This window comes from Macrobrachium rosenbergii, chromosome 4 (genome assembly GCF_040412425.1).
Source record: "Macrobrachium rosenbergii isolate ZJJX-2024 chromosome 4, ASM4041242v1, whole genome shotgun sequence".
Lineage (NCBI taxonomy): Eukaryota > Metazoa > Arthropoda > Malacostraca > Decapoda > Palaemonidae > Macrobrachium > Macrobrachium rosenbergii.
This window is the reverse complement of record NC_089744.1, coordinates 41,665,048-41,684,882: the sequence shown is the minus strand read 5'-3', so window position 1 is coordinate 41,684,882 and position 19,835 is coordinate 41,665,048. Positions and strand designations below refer to the sequence as shown.

The window sequence follows — 19,835 nt, the reverse complement described above, 5'->3', positions numbered from 1 at the left end:
TTAAAGGGGAATTCTGTGTCTGTTATCCTGCATGTTCGAACCCTGAGGTTCAAGACATGAGGATGACACCTGGCCAAGCAACCGAAGCAGCTGGCGGGCAGTATTCAGACACCTGGGCATCTCGGCACTGAGACACGATCAGGACAGCTGATGCAGGAGCTACGGAAGCAGTTAGGAAGGCAGGAGCTACAGCAATGGCCAGGAACGTCACATGAACGTCATCAGCAGCAACAGGAACGATCAAGACGGCTGCGGCAGGAGACCAAGAAGAGCCGCCCAGAGACTGTCGTCGAGTTAACAGGAGCATAACACAGGAAACAGCAGGAGCAGACAGACCACAGATACGCTAGAGGCAGTGCCACAGAATACATGAAGGCCGGCAATGACAGTGATCGATCCACATCGGCAGGAACAGGGTCAGAATGATCCTGACGTGGAGTATATAAAAAGTATACCTAAGTTTTACCAGACCACTGAGCTGATTAACAGCTCTCCTACGGCTGGCCCAAAGGATTAGGCTTATTTTACGTGGCTAAGAACCAATTGGTTACTTAGCAACGGGACCTACAGCTTATTGTGGAATCTGAGCCACATTATAGCGAGAAGTGAATTTCTATCACCAGAAATAAATTCCTCTAACTCTTCATCAGCTGGCCGGGGGAATTGAACTCCGGCCCATCGAGTGACAGTCTGAAGTTCAACCAACTCAGCCAACGAAGGGTTTCCTGACGTGGAACTACAGTATGCCATTCCAACCAGGTATTGTGGTAGATCCTGAAGCAACACTATGAACGTCAGGACTCCTTCAGGCAAAGATATTCCAACTGAGATATCCAGCCAACTACTGCTGTGCCTGTGATGCTCACTGTCAACCTGAAAGAAAAAGCAAAGATGATTAGTAGAGGGAGACTCCTCTCGCTAAGAGGGGAACTGCCCTACACAGTGAGTAGGCCCCTTAGAAGAGGTCGCCCGACCACCCACGCTCACCCCCTTGTGGTCTTTGCCCCACGAGTGAGCAAAAAGGGCGAAGGCGAGAGATCTCTACCAAAGGAGAGATGAGGAAGAACCTACAGGAGAGAGAAGGAAGGAGGGGAGGCCACCAAGGGGGCTGTGGAAGTGAAACTTACCGACGACATCCACAACCTCCCCCCCAACCCAACACAACTCTCCATAGCACAGACAGAGAAAACAACACTCAGCAAAAGTAGAAAGAAAGTAGTCACACCCATGTACACAGAGGGCGGGAGTCCAAGAAGGAGAGAAAACCCTTTACGTCCAGATCAATGTAGGGGAGCGAAGATATTACGTCCCAATCTAAAATCTCCGAACATACAGGGAACGCCTTCAGTATCTAAATAAAGGGCTACTGGAAGAGAAGCATTACCACTTGGTTACGCCCCTCTAAATACACCCTTGGCCGTCAAACCCAAGACACAGACGCAGGCGAACGATGGCTTATGCAAGGATATCACAAAATGTGGTTTGTATTAATAAATATCAAACACACGTAATATATACACAAAAATACAGAAAGATCCCACCAGGATAATATAGAGCTTAACGACAGTCAGGCAAAGAGATCCAAAAACACGTCTGCAACGCATGATGGCCGAAAGCAAACTGGAATGTTTACATCCAGGCAGGTGGGTATTCCCACCTACCTAACGGTAGTTACTGCCTAACCACCTTGCTCAAGAGTTTAACGGCCGTGTCCAGCTTCGCCATAAGTTATTCCTAATGTAAAGGACCGCTGGTGTGTATATCGTGTCAGAACAAACTATTATGTAGGTGGAATAATGAATAGAAATTATGATACAAGAAAAAAATTTTTTGCCAAAAAAATAATTTACAATGAATTCTTAGTTTTATTATCCATAGCACATCCAGAAAAACTACCTTGTTACTGCAATGCAAAAAGTTGTAAATATAGAAAAGAAAATATGAAACAATGAATGACAAAGTAGTGTCACGTTTTCTATACCTTTTTTTACCTTTTTTTTTAAAAGAAAAATACCTCCAACAATTTTCAAAGTAGAATACTCAATTTTAATATTATTTTGGCAGCTGAATGATTGCTCTATACAATACAGTACCATAAAAAAAGTCTCCAAAATAACAGATTCTTAAAGTAATTTGTACTTTTCCTAACATACAAACCTGAAGCACTCTACAAAGGATTTAGATTGCGAAAGCAAGCTGAAACAGCTGTTTAACTTTTAGACAAGGTTGTTAACTATTGACAGGTAGGGGGAAGCCCTGCCACGCCGTCTGCACTCCACTTTGTGACGTGAAATGTAAAGAACATCAGGTTTGTATGTTAGGAAAAATACAAATTACCTAAAACATTTACTATTTCTTCCTACACGAATACAAACCTTCGTTCTTTACATAGGAGACTTACCCATTGGTGGGGGGGAGTTGGGCAAATCTCTGAACCGACTAGTTGGTTCTACACACTAGGGAATACCTTCCTGGTCTGGAAGAGCTGAGGACGGATGCCGGCACCTCTAGCTTGTTGGACATATGGGATGTTGCAACTGCTAGACTTCTGGGAGTAAAGTAATGAGTGTGCTTCATTACTTTGCAGAAGGCTTGGAGGAACCCAAAAGTGTCACAGACAATAAAACTTGCTAATAAAATCAATACACTTGTTTCATTGTCTATCCTTCTCTCCCCTTGGCTAAAGAGAGAGGGGACATGCATCCAACCAATCTACAAAAGATGAAGGACAGGGTGCCCCTGTCAAGTAGTCACCTGCATAACTCGTCTATCCAGCATGTGACGGCTCACTACCTGCCCTCTGTCCTATGAGAGAGACATAAAAGAGAAAAGAGAGAGACCAGTCACTTACACATTCTCTCTCGCATAGACGAACACCTTTGTTGAGATGCTACCCGTCCCCTTAGGGGAGCTGGATGAGCTACACAACTTGTTGGGTAGCTACCACAGGACCCAAGGAAAAACAAGTCCAAGGACTTGTGGGCAATGCCCTGAAGGTAAAACGAGGTAAATGTGGTTTGGCACGACCACACACCTGCTTGCAGGACCTTCTGAACCAACAGGTTCTTTCAGAATGCAAAGGATGGGGCACTGCCCCTAACTTTGTGAGTTCTCACCTGGACTGAACTCTTTTCTACCTCATCAAAAAAACAAGAGTATGCCCATTTGATGTCTCATGAAGACCGAAAGAGATTGTTCTTGGACACCTCTTTCTTGGCTGAGCTGGTACTAATGAAGAGGCATTGATGTTCAGGCCTGAGATGCCGAATTCTCTCTGGGTAGTACCGGAGCACCTAACTGGACAAGGTGCTGTCCCGATCATTACCTACAAAGTCCTCTAGCGGGGATCAAGGACTCAAATCTGGCATCAGGGACCAATGGATTCTGAGTCTTTGTTACAAATTCCAGGACCAACTCAAGTGTAACAGATCCCCATTCCCTCAAGTGCTTAACACTGAATGCCTTGAAGCTCGCCTACTCTCTTCATCAAAGCCAGAGAAAGCGAGAAAACAGTCTTTAGAGTCAGATCTCTGTCTAACAGCTCTCTAAACAGCTTTGTACGGACTACGAGTTAGGCACCTCAAGACAATAGTTATGACCCACTCGGGGGGGTCTGAGTTCCCTGAGTGGGCAAAACTTTTCAAAGCTCCTCAGAAGCACAGAGTTATCTGACGAGGACAAGAGATCTACTGCCTTCAATTGAAGGACCTGGCCAAGGACAGCTCTGTAGCCCCAAATGGCCGAAATGGAGAGAAGATTCTCTCGGCAAAGAAAGACTAGAAAGTCGCCACCCGCTGAAAAGAAGCTCTGACCAGAGAGACACCAACCACAAAAGACAGCCCATATCCCCTGGTACACAGATGCTGAAGATTTCAGTAGGCATCAACACATCTCCTTTGCTATGTGTTGAGAAAAACCCTCTCCTTTGCAGGCATGAAGTGCCTGGTGATACCTCTTGAAACGTGACTGGCACAAGGTTGTACCATGGGAAAAACTCTCTTGGGACCTTGGATAACAGAGACAGCAGGTCTAGGAACCACTTGGCATTTGGCCAATTGGGAGACACCAGAGTCAATATGAAATTCAGGGGGATCAGAACCCTGTTGATCACCTGACAAATCAGGCAAAACGGAGGGAAGGCATAAGCCTCTAAGTTGTCCCATGAGTGCTGTGAAGCATCCTCCATTACAGCCCACGGGTCCGGCACAATCAAGCAGAACACCAGTAACTTCTGTTGTACTGGGTTGTGAACCAGTCTATGTCTGGGACTGCCCATAACTTGAAGAGTCTCTCACAATGTTGTGGTGTAGGGACTAGTCTGTCCCTATCACCTGACTCTGGCAACTGAGTTTGTCTGCCACCACATTTCGAGAATCTGGAATCTACCTGCCTGACAACTCCATCAAATGTGCTACTGCCCACTTGTGTACCTGCACCGCCAACCTGTGTAGCTGGAAGGACACAAGTCCCCCTGCTTGTTAACGTATGCCACTACCCTAGTGTTGTTGCTCATCAACGCCATGGAGTGCCTCATCACTCAGTCCCGGAACTATTGTGGGGCTAAAAACGCTGCTTTCCAGGACACTGATGTGGAGGTGTCTGTTATTCTGGCCCCACACACCTGAAACCAACAAAAACAGAAGTATCTCGAGAGGGGAGTGCCCAATGGCACCCCCATTAAGAGACTTCTGTTATCTACTACCAAGCTAGATCTCTCCTCACTTCCTCTGACAGGAATAGCAGAGAAAGGACGGTCCCTCGCTGGAGACCAATACTCCATCCTCCACTAAAGGGAGCGGAGGTGAAGCCACCCATGAGAGACCACTCCTACAATGATAAAAGGTGACCCAGAACAACCTGCCACTGCTGGGCAAGTTCTTCCTGTTGAGACAGGAACTTTCGCACTGCTTCTCTATACCTGTTGATATGAGAATCTGAAGGGAAGACCCTCGCTGCTGCTGTGTCTGTCAGCATGCCCAGATTCTATACCCTCTGCTTAGGCATGAGATCTGACTTCTTGAAGTTGATCATTACACCCAGGTTGTGACAAAACTCGAGAAGCCAATCCCTCAACTAAAGCAACTGGGGCAACAAGGCGTATCCCATGCAAATGAGCCCAAGCCGAGATCAAAGTGAACATCCGAGTGAACAAATGGGGAACAGTTGAGAGTCCAAAGCAAAGTGCCCTGAACTGGAACACTGTCCCCCAGAGGGTAAAGCAGAGGTACTTGCGGGAGGCCCAATGGATAGGTATTGAAAATACACAACCCTCAAATACACCGAAAGCATGAAGTCGTCCTCTCTGATGGAATCGAGAACCAAACAGACTGTTTCCATCTTAAACTGGGTCTGGTGAATGAACTGGTTCAGTGAAGAGGGATCAATGGCTGGCCTCCAGCCGCCTGTCGCCTTCTACACCAAGAACAGGCTGCTGTAAAAACCCTAGAGACCAGCCCTTCACGACTTCCACAGCGCCTTTCCGGAGCATCGCATTCACCTCTTCTCAAAAGGCAAGGTCCCTCTGTGAGCTGGGAATGTACATTTGGAATCTGACCAGATCAAGGGTGAGATGAAGGATAGTAGATATCCTACCTAACATATCCACTACGCAGGTCTCTGCTCCATGTCGCTGCCAAGTTGCCCAATGGCTTGACAGGCACTCCCCCCCATCATCAGCAAGTGGGGTGGAATGCCGCCCCAGCGTCTCCCACCCTTCTTTCTCTTTCCCTCTCCTCCCCGGAACAGGAGGAGGGCTGAAAGGGGTGCAGCTGTGCACCTTTTGCTACTGGGGTAGAGGAAGGGCCAGCCTGACCTGAGGGTCTGGCTGCAGTGCCACGCGCAAACCTGAAGGTCTTAGCCACTGCTTGGTGAACAAGCTTGTTGTTGTCGACCCAAAGCCTGCCCCTCATGGCCTCCACCTCACCTCTAGCAAAGAGGGGGAGGAGGATCCCAGAACCAGTCCATTCCTGAGCATCAAAGCTTACTTGGGACCAACAAACCTAGAGCTTTGAGACAGCACAATGTCTCTCCTCTCTGACACTAGATTAGCCCACAAGTTTGCTGTCTGTTGGCCAAGGTAGATAATAGCCTTACCTCCTGACAGCAACAGTCTCTTGACGGCTGCATCCTTCTCAGATACATGGGTGCCCTAAGAAGAAGCGATCTTGGCCACTGACAGGGACTAAAGATCAATCCACAAGACTGAGTTGAATGCTGCCATTGCAGTCAATTCCAGTGCCACTGCCTCTGCCTGAGATGAAGATTTCTTCCGCACAGAGACACTCCAGTGACAGACTGGGAAACAGATGAGGCAGGTCTGGGTCAACCTGCTTGGTTGGCAATGGGCTCTCTGTGGGAACATAATATTTCCTCTGGTGAGCTAGGGGCAGAGGAAGTGTCTTGCATAAACAGCCAGACTGGAAAGAATTCTCTTGCCCAGAACCAAGAGAATTCACCTGGTCCAAAACCTCTTCAGCAAGCCTAGACTATGGCAGGCCAATCAAATCTCTGGGTTCCCTCTGGGGTCCCCAGAAAGATTTGATGGCAGAAGAAAAGACTGCAGGAAAAGCCAAGGGCTCTTCCTTGGGATCATTAAAATTGTTTACCAACAAAATGAGACACAACTCATGGGTGTCCGAGTCCTGGGGCATGGGACCCTCCAGTCCCTCCACAGGACAGGGATGCTCACCAGAGCCCCCTGGTGATCTCTCGACCATTCGTGTGTACGTCCTGCCTGGTCTGAGGAACGAACCAGGAATGTAGGGCTTTGGATGGGCTGGGATGGGAGCAAGAATGGTCCCGGTCCCGAGCCCTGTACCTGTCTGGCTCCTGGCTCCCAGATAACCCCGAAGAGGTGGAGGGAACAGGTGAGGGATTATTAACCCCTTGCCCAGCCTGTCAAAAGACAGAAGTCAACCTGCAGTGATGACAATCACACAGGAGATCATGTGAACGTGGGTGGGGGCTATCCTGGGGACCCCTGGGTAGCAGCTGCACCCATGCACTAAACAATGGGAGCAGCTATGTTCACAGTTCCACTAGCAAGAAAACTGTCAGCCCTCTATGCAGAAAAGGCTGGCCACTGGAATCTCTATGAGACTTCCCGTGGGAGGGCAAGGCAACCTTCTTCCTCTGCTTGCTAGCTTTGGAAGAAGGGGAGGAGGTGACAGCACCTGATGACGAAGACGACGAAGGTGATGATGACTTCCTTCTCCTCTCTTTGGACTTCTTTTTGCTAAGCGTGGCCTACGACAACAATATGTGGAAGAGACATCATCAACAGATGACATATACAGCAGCACCTGGGGACACATCACCTATGCTGCATGTGGGGTTACCAAGGAAGTAGGGACAGTCCTAGAACAGGAGGATACCATGACCAGTGAAGTCATCATGGCCACAGTCGAAGCAGATACCGGAAGGCTCCCTCATAGCCTTCAAGTGATTAATTAGTTCAGAGACACTCGGCTCCCCTGAGAGGACTAGGGAAGGTCATAACTCCCCAATTCCCTTGACACCTCCAAAACACCTGAAATAGAAGTTGGGTTATGTTGTTTTGATTATAATCATGTTTACAGCATAACACGCATAATGAGTGAGGGTCAACCCCAAAAGAGGAGAGAAACTGGTTACAAGGCCTGTCCTTCCCTGGACAGCGCCTAAACCCTGTGGTTTCTTTTTAAAAAAAGTTTTAAGTGATTGAGGGTTTGCATTTCTAAAACAAACAACAATCACAAAAAATATTTTTCAAGCAAAAAGGTATTAAACAGAAAGTAATGGCAGTCGGGGCAGAGAAGCACAGAGACATCTTTGCAAGACAGTGGCCAAAAGCAAAGTGGAGTGCAGTATGATGGGTGGGTGGGGCTTACCCCTACTGATCGATAGTTAATGACCTTGTTAAATGGCCATTCCAGCTCACATTCGCAACCTAAATCCTATGTAAAGAATGAAGGTTTGTATTTGTGTAGGAACAAATAAGTTTACGTGGGTGTAACGAAGTAAGTTTACGTAGGTGTCATAAAGAGTACAATTTATGATTTAGGATAATTTTGCACTTTCCCCCCAAAAAATTATTTGTGATAACAGTTTTCATTTGTTATCCATAGCACAACCAGATAAATTAGCTACTTGTTGCAATGCAAAAAGTTGTAATTACAAGGCAAATAGGAAAAAATTAATGGGAAAGTAACATCAAATTTTCCATAAAACACGTGGCATCCAGGCGAGTGTTCGTTCTCTCTCTCTCTCTCTCTCTCTCTCAAAAAAAAAAAAAAAAATAAATAAATAAAATAAAGATAAATGAAGTAATTATAGAATAAAAATCTAAAACTATACAAAGCAAATTAAACATGTCACAAATGCATAAAAAATATTTCCTCTCTCTCTCTCAAAAAGATAAAAGATATAATTATAAAATAAAAATATAATACTATACAAAACAAATAAACATACATTTTACAAATGCATAAAAAAATATTTCCTCTCTCTCTCTCTCTCTCTCTCTCTCTCTCTCTCTCTCTCTCTCTCAGAAAAAAGATAAATGATGCAACAGAATAAAAATCTAAAACTATACAAAACAAATAAACATACTTTTATAAATGCATAAAAAATATATTTCCTCTCTCTTCTCTCTCTCTCTCTCAGAAAAAAGATAAATAATTCAATGATAGAATAAAAATCTAAACTTATACAAAACAAAAATACATGTTACAAATAAATAAAAAAATTCTCTCTCTCTCTCTCTCTCTCAGAAAAAATTATGTAATTATAAAATAAAAATCTAAAATTAAACAAAACATATAAACATAAATGTTACTTATGTATACAAAATATCTGGAACATTGCCAAAAAGGATCCTCATCTTGTCTGCTGGTTTGTGCAATCTTTTTTTTTTTACACTTGTGTATGGCATCAAAACGAGAAGGACTTAAACTTGGATGACTTCTATATCAGTCATCGGTAAGCGAAAGGGTTAAGACTTCCAAAGGGCTAGCTCATGATATTAGGATAAAGGTTTTTTAAAATTCTTTTCAGAAAGATTTCTGAGTGATGCTAAATAAAACATAAAAGCATTTAAATTTAAGCTGAGAGCTATTAGAGGTATGCATATGGACAAGACTGCGTCACTGTAGTTCTTCAAGTTCAGCCTTACAATTCAATCTAATTTTTAAAGTATTTAGTTATAAATCATTCTTTTACTGTTCAGCATAGCTTTGACTTTACTGGCTGAGAGGTGGGTGACGTAGCACCAGGAACTCGTGGTGGAAGATCTGGAGGATGCTCAGGTCGATCAGGTATCTCTCCTCCAACTACCCCACCTGCTGCACCAGCAAGAGACAGCGAAGACTCGTTTTTAACACTATACATGGCAGGTCGTAGCTCATAGTTCTTCACTCTGAAAATGAGTAACATACACAAACAATAGATAGCTGGTAACAGTCAATAAATAATGTACAGTTCATAAGGATCACAAACAATATAAACTTTTAAAATATCACAGCAAAGACAAAACAGTAACTTTGTGAATGTGACCACTGTGACCCTCACCACATTTCCTTTATTCAAGTGGCCAATAGGTAACTTTTTTCCAATAAAACAGAACCCATTCAGTTCTGAAAGGGAAACTGACAGTAAGAAAGTTTGACAGGTGTAACAGGAGGAAAACCTTGCAGTTGTACTATGAAACAATTATTAGAGGGTGGAAAGTCAGATGGAAGAATGAGAATATGAATGGAGGTACAGTAAAAGGAATGAACAAGGTTGCAGCTAGGGGCTGAAGGGACACAAGGAAACTTGAGTAATGCCTACATTGCACCACATGAGATGCACTGATGGCACTTGCCCCCTCTGGGGGGTAGTAAAGTTAAAAAGGGTTAAGAAAAAAACTCGGCCAATGAATTCAGACTTTTGTATAATGCTTAATTTCCCCAGACATACACAAGGAGAAAACAAAAAGTTATCATTTATGGTAAAATCAGGCAAATGGTAGATACTCACTGCATTTTAGCAGACAATCTACCTGTTCACGCAACTTGATATCATAAAAGGAATCTCACGATCAATTCTAAAAATTCAATTTCTGTTACAATTTTGTTTACAAAAAATTAATTTTGACTGTTACTTAACGATTGTTTCTTATAAAAAATTACATTTTTATGATAAAATAAAGTTTTATATATAATTACAAATACGGGTAAGTCAAAAGTTCAAAAAATTGTTGAATGATGTATTTACAGGAATGAAAAATTGTTGAATGAATTATTTACATGTAGGAATGAAAAAAAGTCATTCTTGCTAGATGTTAACATCTGCTTCAGAAAAGTAACTTCATCAACATTTCCTGACCAAGCTTGATTGGAAACCAGGAAAAATTATTGAAGCTTTGCAACAAGTTTATGGAGATTCTTCTCCATCTAAATCAGTTGTTTATGATTGGATAAAGCGATTTAAGGATGGTCGGGAGGACCTCAAAGACAACCCAAGAGAGGGAAGACCATCGACTGCAAAAATGAAAGAATTGTGGCTTTGGTGCAGAATCTAGTGGATGAAGATCGTCGGATTACTATCGATATGATAGCTAATGAAACTGGGATCTCCCATGGTTCCGCATTTTCAATTTTAAATGAAAATCTTGGTTTGAGTAAACTTTCAGCACGTTGGGTCCCAAAAGCGTTGGGATGCGAAGACCAACTGCATCAAAGAGCTGAACTTTCTCTTGCAGTTTTAACGAAGATTGAATCACATGAATCAGAGTTTTTGACCGGATTGTTACTGGAGATGAAACTTGGATAAATCAATATGACCCAGAAAGTAAAATTCAATCAAAGCAATGGTTACCAAGAGGTTCAGCTGCACCAGTGAAGTTCAAAGTGGCGAGATCTGCCCAGAAGGTTATGGCAACAGTGTTTTGGGACTCCAAAGGAGTGATTTTGATTGATTTCCTTGAAGGACAAAAACAATCACCGGGAACTACTACAAAGGTGTTTTGCAAAAACTGAAGACTGCATTGGCTAAAAACGCCGAGAAAGTTGCACCGCAGAATTTTGTTCCATCATGATAATGCTCCAGCACATTCATCAAGGGTTGCAAGAGAAGTCCTATGGAAATTTAGGTGGGAAACTCTTCCACATCCTCCTTATAGTCCTGATCTTGCTCCTTCAGATTTTTTCCTGTTCCCAAAACTCAAGGAACACTTAAGAGGAGTCCGGTTTGAATCTTTGGATGCTGCTAAACATGCAGTTTCAACATGGTTTAAAGAAAGGCCCCAAATTTCTACAAAGAAGGGTTGCAGAGGTGGAAACAGCGCCTTGAAAAGTGTATAGAGTTAGATGGTAGATATGTAGAAAAATGATGTTTGAATTTCCTTAAATAAAGAGTATATTGAATTTTTCCTGGAACTTTTTGACTTACCCTCGTAATTACATTACTATAGTTTCTACTTTACGCTGCAGCTCAAAATTCAAAAATCATGGTAGTGCTCTTTTGTTTTGGGTGTAGGTAGAATGCCCCGCCCACCTTCAGAGAAGAATAGGTACAGCATAGCTAAAGAGCTCAATTCGTTTATGCTCTATGTCCATGAGAGGGGAGGGGGGGAGGGCTCTGATCATGTAATCATTTGGTAAGTATATATAAAACTTTATTTTATTATAAAAATGTCATTTTTATATAAGTAACTTACCAAATAATTACATAGCTGAATCCCACACTGAAAGGCTGTGGGATGAATGGACATAACTATCCAAAAAAACTCTGATGAGGAGAAGAATTTGGAATAGAAAATTAGCTAGCATCATGAAATGCTTGTTGTAACCTTACCTGGTGAGGGAGCAACAGCAGGCGGGTACTGCCTCTGGTTGAAGCTCCTCTCGACCTGTAGCGGCGTGGCGGTAGAGCCAAGAGCCACCTCTACTTGAGTGGGTGCTCTGCAACGTAGGAAAACACGAGTCTATCGCAGGTTGCCAAAGCTTACAATCCAAAAAACACATAAATAAATATGTGTGTATATGCCCCTGCCTTGGGCACGGTACAAGGGAAAAATTACCAGATAAAATATTAACCTGCACCGCCACAAAATTTTAACCAAAACCGTAAAAAACACAGATTGGTGACACTCACAACACAGTGCTCACCAGATTTCTCAAGAAGTGCGACTATCCTTACTCAAGGAGAGTGGACAGAGGAAAAGAAGGCATTCCTCCTATCCTTCATTCCCCAATACCATGCCAGCTGCATAGAACAGACCTAGAGTACAGCAGTTTTCATACATCGTTTTGTTATCCCATAGGTAGAACATAGTGAACACTGACTTGCACCTCCAATATGTGATTGCAAGATTGAAGAGAGAGACAGATTATGTCTGAATGCCAAAGACATAGCCACCACTCTTATTTCATGCGCCTTGACCTTACATAACGGCAGTAAATCATCCTGAAACCCCAAATGTGATCAGATATCACAGACTTTAAAAAGAATGTCAATGCATTCTTGGATAATGGATGACTGGGGTCATTCACAGAACACAAAAGGTTTGAGGAGGAACCTGTAAGACTTTTGGTTCTTTCTAGGTACACTCATAAGGCTCTTACAGGACAGAGGACTCTCTCTTGATAGGTTGGGCCCAGAACTTCAGACAGGCTCTTGATCGAAATGGAACGTGGCCAAGGGTTAGTTGGGTCCTCATTCTTGGCCAAGAAACCCAAAATCAGCGAGTATACTCTTTTAGCAACAGAACGTAGCTCACTAGCTCTCCTAGCCGTAGCTAAGGCCATCAAGAATAAAGCCTTCTTCGTCAGGTTCCTAAGCGAGGATGATTCTAAAGGTTCAAACGACAGTCCTGACAGCCATTTAAGGACAATGTCGAAGTTCCATGCAACTTCTAAATGTTTTTCTTGCTTACTAGTATTAAAAAACTTTATCAAGTCTTATTCAAAGACAGGTCCACTCCTCTATGTTTGAATATGGAATTCAACAACGCCCTGTAACCCTTGATGTAGATGTTACTAGTCCCTTCCAGGTTCAAAGATATAACAGAAAATCTGTGATCTGGGCTACAGATGTCTGAGAAGAGGAGATATTCCGCTCTCGGCACCACTTCCGCAAGACTGCCCATTTGGCTTGGTTTTGGCTTGGTAGATTGCAGCAGAAGATAGTCACCTACACTTAGCAATAGCCTCTGCAGCCTTCCTTGAAAATCCTTACATTCTGACAAGCTCCCTGACAGCCTGAAGCCTGTCAGAGCTAGAGTGGGTAACCTTACATGGAATCTGTGAAAGTAGTCTTGGGAAATCTGTCAGCAGGCTTAGGAGATCTGGAAAGCACTCCTTGAGCGGCCAAAAGGGAGTGACTAGAGTCATCGACACGTTGCTGTGAGTGCTGAACTTCTTCAATACCTCTCTCACCATGCTGAAGGGAGGGAAGGCGCATATGTCGAGATCCGACCAATCCTGCAGCATGGCATCCATCGCCAAAGCCTGCGGATCCAGAGCAGGAGAACAATACAGAGGAAGACATGGTTCCTCAATGTTGCAAACAGGTCTATCAATGGCTTTCCCCACACCTTCCACAGATTGGTGCACACCTGTGGACTGAGTGTCCACTCCGTCGGCAGAACCTGTTTGCCACGACTCAATTCGCCCGCCAGGACTTTCATTTTCCCCTAGATGAAGCAGGTCACAACTCGGGTCTTCTTGCTTGGTTCCCACAAAAGAAAATCCTTGGTCACTTCGTAGAGCGAAAAAGAATGAGTCCCTCCTTGGTTCTTGATGTAGGCCAGGGTGGTCATGCTGTCCAAATGGACCGCCACTGTCCTTGTTGAAAGTCTGTTGCAAAATACTGAAGTGCTAGATGAATTGCCTTTAATTCTTTTACAATGATGTGAAGGTTCCTTTCATTTGGGGACCACGTTCCTGAGACCTCCATGCCATTGAGAAGAGGCCCCCAACATATCTGAAGCATCTGAGTATAACATTAGGGCAGGGCTCATTGGAGACAGACTTCCCTGTTGCAAACCTGTCCTTCACCAGCCACCACTGAGGTCCTCTTCATTTTCAGGGGTGATGTTGAAGACGAATGAGTCTAGGAAAGACTTCCTTTGCCAGTTGGCCTTGAGGTAAAACTGCAACACTAGTGTGCAACCTGGCCAACGGAACAAACTTCTCGATGTAAGAGAGGGTTCCCAGAAGACTCATCCATGCGTTGGCTGAGCAGGAAGGGCAAAATATTAAGTCTTGGACTTTTCTGAGACAATTCTGAGTCCTTTGTTGGGATGGAAAAGCCTGAAAACTCAGAGTCTATCACTATCCCCAAATACAGAATAGACTGAGTTGGGAGTTGGGACTAGCTGAGGCTTCTTGAAATTTATTAATAGTCCTAGTTCTTGAGCAAGTCAAAGTGTCTTCTGAAGGTCCTCCGTGCACTGAGATCTTGAGAGGGAGCATAGGAGCCAGTCGTTGAGGTACAGAGAGACGTTTATCCCTATTAGATGTAACCATTTCGCCAGGGGGCAAGAACTTGAGTAAAAACTTGAGGAGCCGTGGAGAAGCCAAAACACAGTGCCCAAAACTGGAAGACTGTCCTGGAAGACGAACCTCAGATACTTCCTGGAATCCGGGTGAACTGGAACGTAGAAGTACACATCCTGTATGTTGATCATGACCATCCAGTCTCCCTGGTGGATGGCTGACAAGACTGATTGGCTCGTTTCCATTCTGAACTTCATTGTTTGAATGAAGAAGTTCAGGGCACTGACGTCCAGGATAGGTCTCCATCCTCCCGATGACTTGGGAACCACAAAGAGGTGGTTGTAGAACCCCTCTGTTCTATATCCTCGACCATTTCCACGGCTTTCTTCTCGAGTCGAGCTGACGCTTCCCGAGATGGAGCTGAAAACCTCCCCAAGCATACTGAGTAGACCTTTCAGCTGATGGGAGAAGTTACTAAGGGAGGTTTCTCCCTGAAAGAGATTGCATAGTCCTCTTTTAAGACCTTTACTACCTACAGCTGTACATTCCTGTTCTTCCATTTGGTCCATAAATCACAATTTTTAAAAGTAAAAATTGTATTTTTCCTAACTATACAAACCTGAGGTCCTATACATTAGGAATTACTTACAGCGAAGCTGGACACAGCCGTTAAACTCTTGAACAAGGTGGTTAGGCAGTAACTACCGTCAGGTAGGCAGGGAATACCTGCCTGCCAGAATGTAAACCTTCCAGTTTGCCTTTCGGTCCAAGTTCAGATTGAGGGGTGGCATGAGGCAGGCATAAAATCTAACGTAAAGGGCCTCAGGTTTGTATATTTAGGAAAATTACAATTCACTTTTAAAAATTGTGATTTGTTCCGACATGATATACAAACCATCAGTCCTTTACATTAGGAAAACTTACTTGTTGGAGGGAGGAATCTGAATTAGTCTCTTCAACTGACTGGAGTTCTGCACACCTGGGCTACTCCTCCTGGTCAAAAGAGCAAGGAGGATTACCATGCCTCTGACATATTGATTGGAGTGCAGGAACTGAAAGATCAAATTTCAGATAAAGGACCTTTTCGCATGAAGAAACGTAACTCATATGAAATAGGCTGGGAAGAATCTAAGAGTTGGAGGCAGTCAGGAAAACCTGAGACAGGGTTTCCCCTTATTGCCAGTCTCTCCTTCCTCCCCTTGCTAGAGGAAGGAGAGGAATTGCTTCTATGATTCTAGAAGAAAAATAGAATGGGCGCTCGATGTGTAGTCTTACTGCATCAGACACCAGATCCAGCAAGTATTGGTTCGAGTTCTATTCTCATCCTGAAGGAGGAGAAGTAGGAGGACGAGGAAGGAGGAGGAGGAGAGGCCCGTCACTCTCCAAGTCTTTCTCACTTCCAGAAACAACACCTTAACTTCCAGAAACAACACCTTAGGCGAGATGCTAGTCCTCTTGAAGGAGCCAGGTAAGAAAACACACTTGTTGAGCAGCCACCACAGGGCCACAGGAAGAAGACAAGAGTGTGGTCTCTGAGACCAAATCTTGTTTCCAGACCGACAGAAACTTCTGGAATGCAAGGAATGGACCAAGCCACTGACTTCGTGAGCTCTCAGGTGGAAAGTACCGGTTGCTGAGTACCTCCTTCGATCGCCTCAGGAAATCAAGAGAAAGATGTTAGGAATGTCGAACCTTTTCGGAAAGTACCGCAGCTCCCTAATACGACAAGGTAATGATTGATCTTGATCATCGATACAAAGTCCAAGGAGGGGAACACGAAGGACTCGCACCCAACAAAAGATGCCAATGGATTCGGAGTCCACTTACGACATCTGAGAAGGAGTCAAGGTATTGATCCCCTTCACCTGTTCTTTCATCTTCTACACCAAGGCCGCAGTGAGATAAGAGATGGCCCTAAGAGGGGACATCTCTGTCCGAGAACCCTACACGAGTCACATGCCACCCAGGGAACAGTTCCCTGGGACAGCAAGACCAAAGAAGCTTCTCATCCATAGCTACATCTCGACTGAGTAGAAAAAGGCTACTTCAGATAGAAGACTAGGTTGCAAGAGCCTACGCTCTTCACAACTGAAAGGGAGAGAAGCAACCCTCAGTGGAGACGACGAGGAAGTCCAGACTTGAAGAGCGACTCTGACCCGAGAAGAAGTTCTGTCAACGACACCAACCTTCGAAGATGGATCCAGTCCCTGGAACAGTGTTGCAGAGGGCTTCAAGAGATATCCAGCTATATCCGTTGCCACTATGCTTGCAAGGAAAGCTTGAAGGTCTCCCAGTCCTGAACACACAGGGATGTACTGCCTGAAGAACCACTTCTTGTGTAGCTGCTGCAGGAGGTTGGGTCAAGCAGAACTCTCCTCGATGCCTCGGAAGCAGAGCTATCAGGTCGTGCGAAAGGCGAAGACTTCCAGCATTTGTCTGTAACTCGGGGTGAGCAATGCTTGATCCCCTAGCAAAACAGACAAACATGGAGGGAAAAACGATGATATCGATTTTTCCCAAAAAGACAGCATGCCTCACCATAGCAGCCCCTGGGTCTGGTACAAAGGAGCGGGGAAACTATCGATCTGTTGTGCCGGGAGGCAACAGAACGATGGTTGGGATCTCTCAGTCGAGCAGTCTCTTCATGAATCTTTGTGAGGAAAAGAGTGAAGAGCATGTTCTGTCCCAATCACTCAAACCTGAGGCCAAGCTTGCCTATCAATATATACCCACCAGGAATGTATCTGGCTAACTGAGCTATCAAGTGCGCTATAGAACACTCAAATGCCTGCAAATGTCAACAGATGAAACAAGAGAAAAAAAAAAAGATTCCCTCTTCTTTATCAACGTATGCCACTACTGTGGTTTTGTTGTTCAATGAAAACACTGAGTGTCGCAAAACTCATCCTGAATTCTCGGAAGGCCAAAAGGCTGCCTTGAGTTCAGGATGTTGAGAAGGTACTAATCGTCTCTGTCACACACCTTCATGACAAAGTCTTACAGGTGTGCGCCTATTCCTCAATCGGTGAATCCAAAAGTAGACACAGGATGTGAGGAGAATATGCAAACATACTCAAAGGTTCCTTCAATCAAGCATTAGCCTAACTCTTTCCTCATACTTCGAAGAGGAAAGAAGGACAGAGGACTGGAAGCAGACCTCCTTCCTTCTCCACCGTGTGGAAGCTTCCACAAGATGACAGGATACCAAGACAATTAGCTCTAGCCAGCCTGGCATTTCCTGAATCAGGAGCACGGGAGAGGAAGCAGGATGGAAGTTTGATGAAAAGAATTGCCGAGACCCAAGGGAAATAGATACTTCTCTTGAAGGAATCCATTCCCAGGTCTAGCCAATATCACTTCCACATCTAGAGACTCGGTAAGTATCATTCCATCCAGGCATCTGCAGCAGAATTTCTGCCTGGTCGACACTTCTTTCCTTCTTCCCTTCCGCCCTCCTCCCTTACGGAAAAGAGGGTGGAAAGAACCACAGTTATGTGCACTTTTGCAGAAGGGAAGGAGTGGGCTATGTGTTCCGCGATCTTCTTCCGAATCCTGGGACTTCTTAGGAGTTGAGGGGGGATGGCTTGAACATAAGGTCGAGCCAAGATGGTTAAGACCCAAAGGTCTTAGCCACTGTCCAAAGGTCAAGGCAATGCCCTGGTTCGAACCTTGATTACCGCGGTATCTGGCAAATCTCTGAAAGGGAAAGGCAGAACCAAGTAAAGGTTCGTTCCTAAGGGTCAAGCCAACTCAGGACTTACAAAACCGGAGATCTGAATTAGGACAAAGTCCTTCTTAGCACCAGAATTGCCCACAGATTGCCGTCTAGTATAGGAAGTCCCCACCACCGGACAGGACCAGTACCCAGAAGGCAGGGTTCTTTCCAGGGATGGTCGTATCCAATGAGAGAAAGCCTAAAAGTGAAGGATTGTGGTTCCATCAGGAGACTGCCTGGAGGAAATCAGCAGGTGTTCTCCAAGATCACCGCCTCTCATTGCGGAAGAGAATATCCTTCACAGCAAGGAGAAGCGGAGAGAGAACCCAGTCCAGGTGAAGCAGAGTCAGAGCAACTTGCAGTCGGCAAGACCCTCCGAGACAAGAAGAATTCGTACTTTGTCGAGGCAGGGGAGGAGCTTGGTGTCTCAACATGAATGAATGAACTTGTCCGAAGAAAAGTATTCATCTGGTCGAGAATGCTCTCGGTGCAAGGACCATGGCAGCCCCTGAAACTCTCAGCCCCTTCTGGAACTGCCAGGGTTGCAAGTGATGAAGATTATTCATTGGGGGAGCAGCGGTCCTGTCCCGGGGATCCTCGCGCTGACAAATCGGCGCGAAATTCTCCGAGAAACGCGGGAGATCACAACTTGAAGAGGAAGACCCTTGCTGCCTCCGAAGTGTGAAACTCCTGTACCTCTCTCCTTGGAGGGAGACTTGACAGATCCCAAGAAACCCTCCTTGGCTACCTGGTTGTACTATGAGACAATTGGGGGATCCACACCAAAAGCATGCCAGGCAGCTGAATTCCGAAGAGAGAGAAATTCGTTGGAGCTCTCTCTGTCCGTCTTGTGCCTCTCGGAACAACCGAGAGGAAAAGAGAACAGGTGAGGAGAAAGAGTACCCCTACCTATCCTGCCAGTAAGACCAGCAGGAGAAGCGGACTGTGAGCAATAATCAACCGAACAAGATTACTGCCACACGGGGGAAGAAGAGAGCTTGTGCCGTGGCAAAGAGCTTTCCTGGGAAGAGCAGAAAGTTCACTCAAACAGAGCCAAGAACTCGATTCGGAAAAACCGAGTGGGGCCAAGCCGTGCCACACCAAACCAAGCCGATCACGCAAATGCGATCCAGATTGGGTGGTTTGCAGTGGACTGGGAGGCAGGCGGGCGAGCTGAGCTGAGCTGAGCTGAGCCGAGCCGAGCCGAGCCAAGCCAGTCTCGCTAACGCGACCAGGGGCTGGGCGAGCCGAGCCGAGCCAGTCTTGCAAGCGCGACCAGGGGCTGGGTGGGGCGAGCAAGCTGAGCGAGCCGAGCCGAGTCGATCTCTTGAACACAATTGGACCTGGGCAGGGCGGAACTCGTCTGCCGAGAACTAGCGCTAGTTTCGAACTCTAACCTCCTTTGAGGCCTTTCTCTCGTCCTGTGCCTCGTCAGGAGAGCGCTCGTGATTCATAGAATTCGAGTGACCCACGAGACTACCAAAAATCGGGAGCAGCTGCTTTCGGTTTCCTAAGAAATCGAAAAGAGCCAGGCACAGAACCTGTCTTAGACGCAGATTTCTAAGACTGGCAACGGGGGCGCAGCCTCTTGAGGGCGCACTCTTGCGGCCCCTGAAATGCGAGACCCCAGAGGAGAATGCAAATTGGTTCTCGCCCGAGGG

At 45.3% G+C, this 19,835-nt stretch overlaps 1 protein-coding gene across 1 annotated transcript in view; it reads right to left on the bottom strand.

Moving 5' to 3' along the window:
• Lnk (SH2B adapter-like protein Lnk) overlaps positions 1–19,835 on the bottom strand; it is a 157,224-nt gene that overhangs the window by 68,052 nt on the left and 69,337 nt on the right. The window contains exon 4 of the mRNA XM_067094982.1: positions 9,223–9,394. Within this exon, the coding sequence (XP_066951083.1) occupies positions 9,223–9,394 (172 nt within the window). The remainder of the gene's footprint in view (positions 1–9,222; positions 9,395–19,835) is intronic.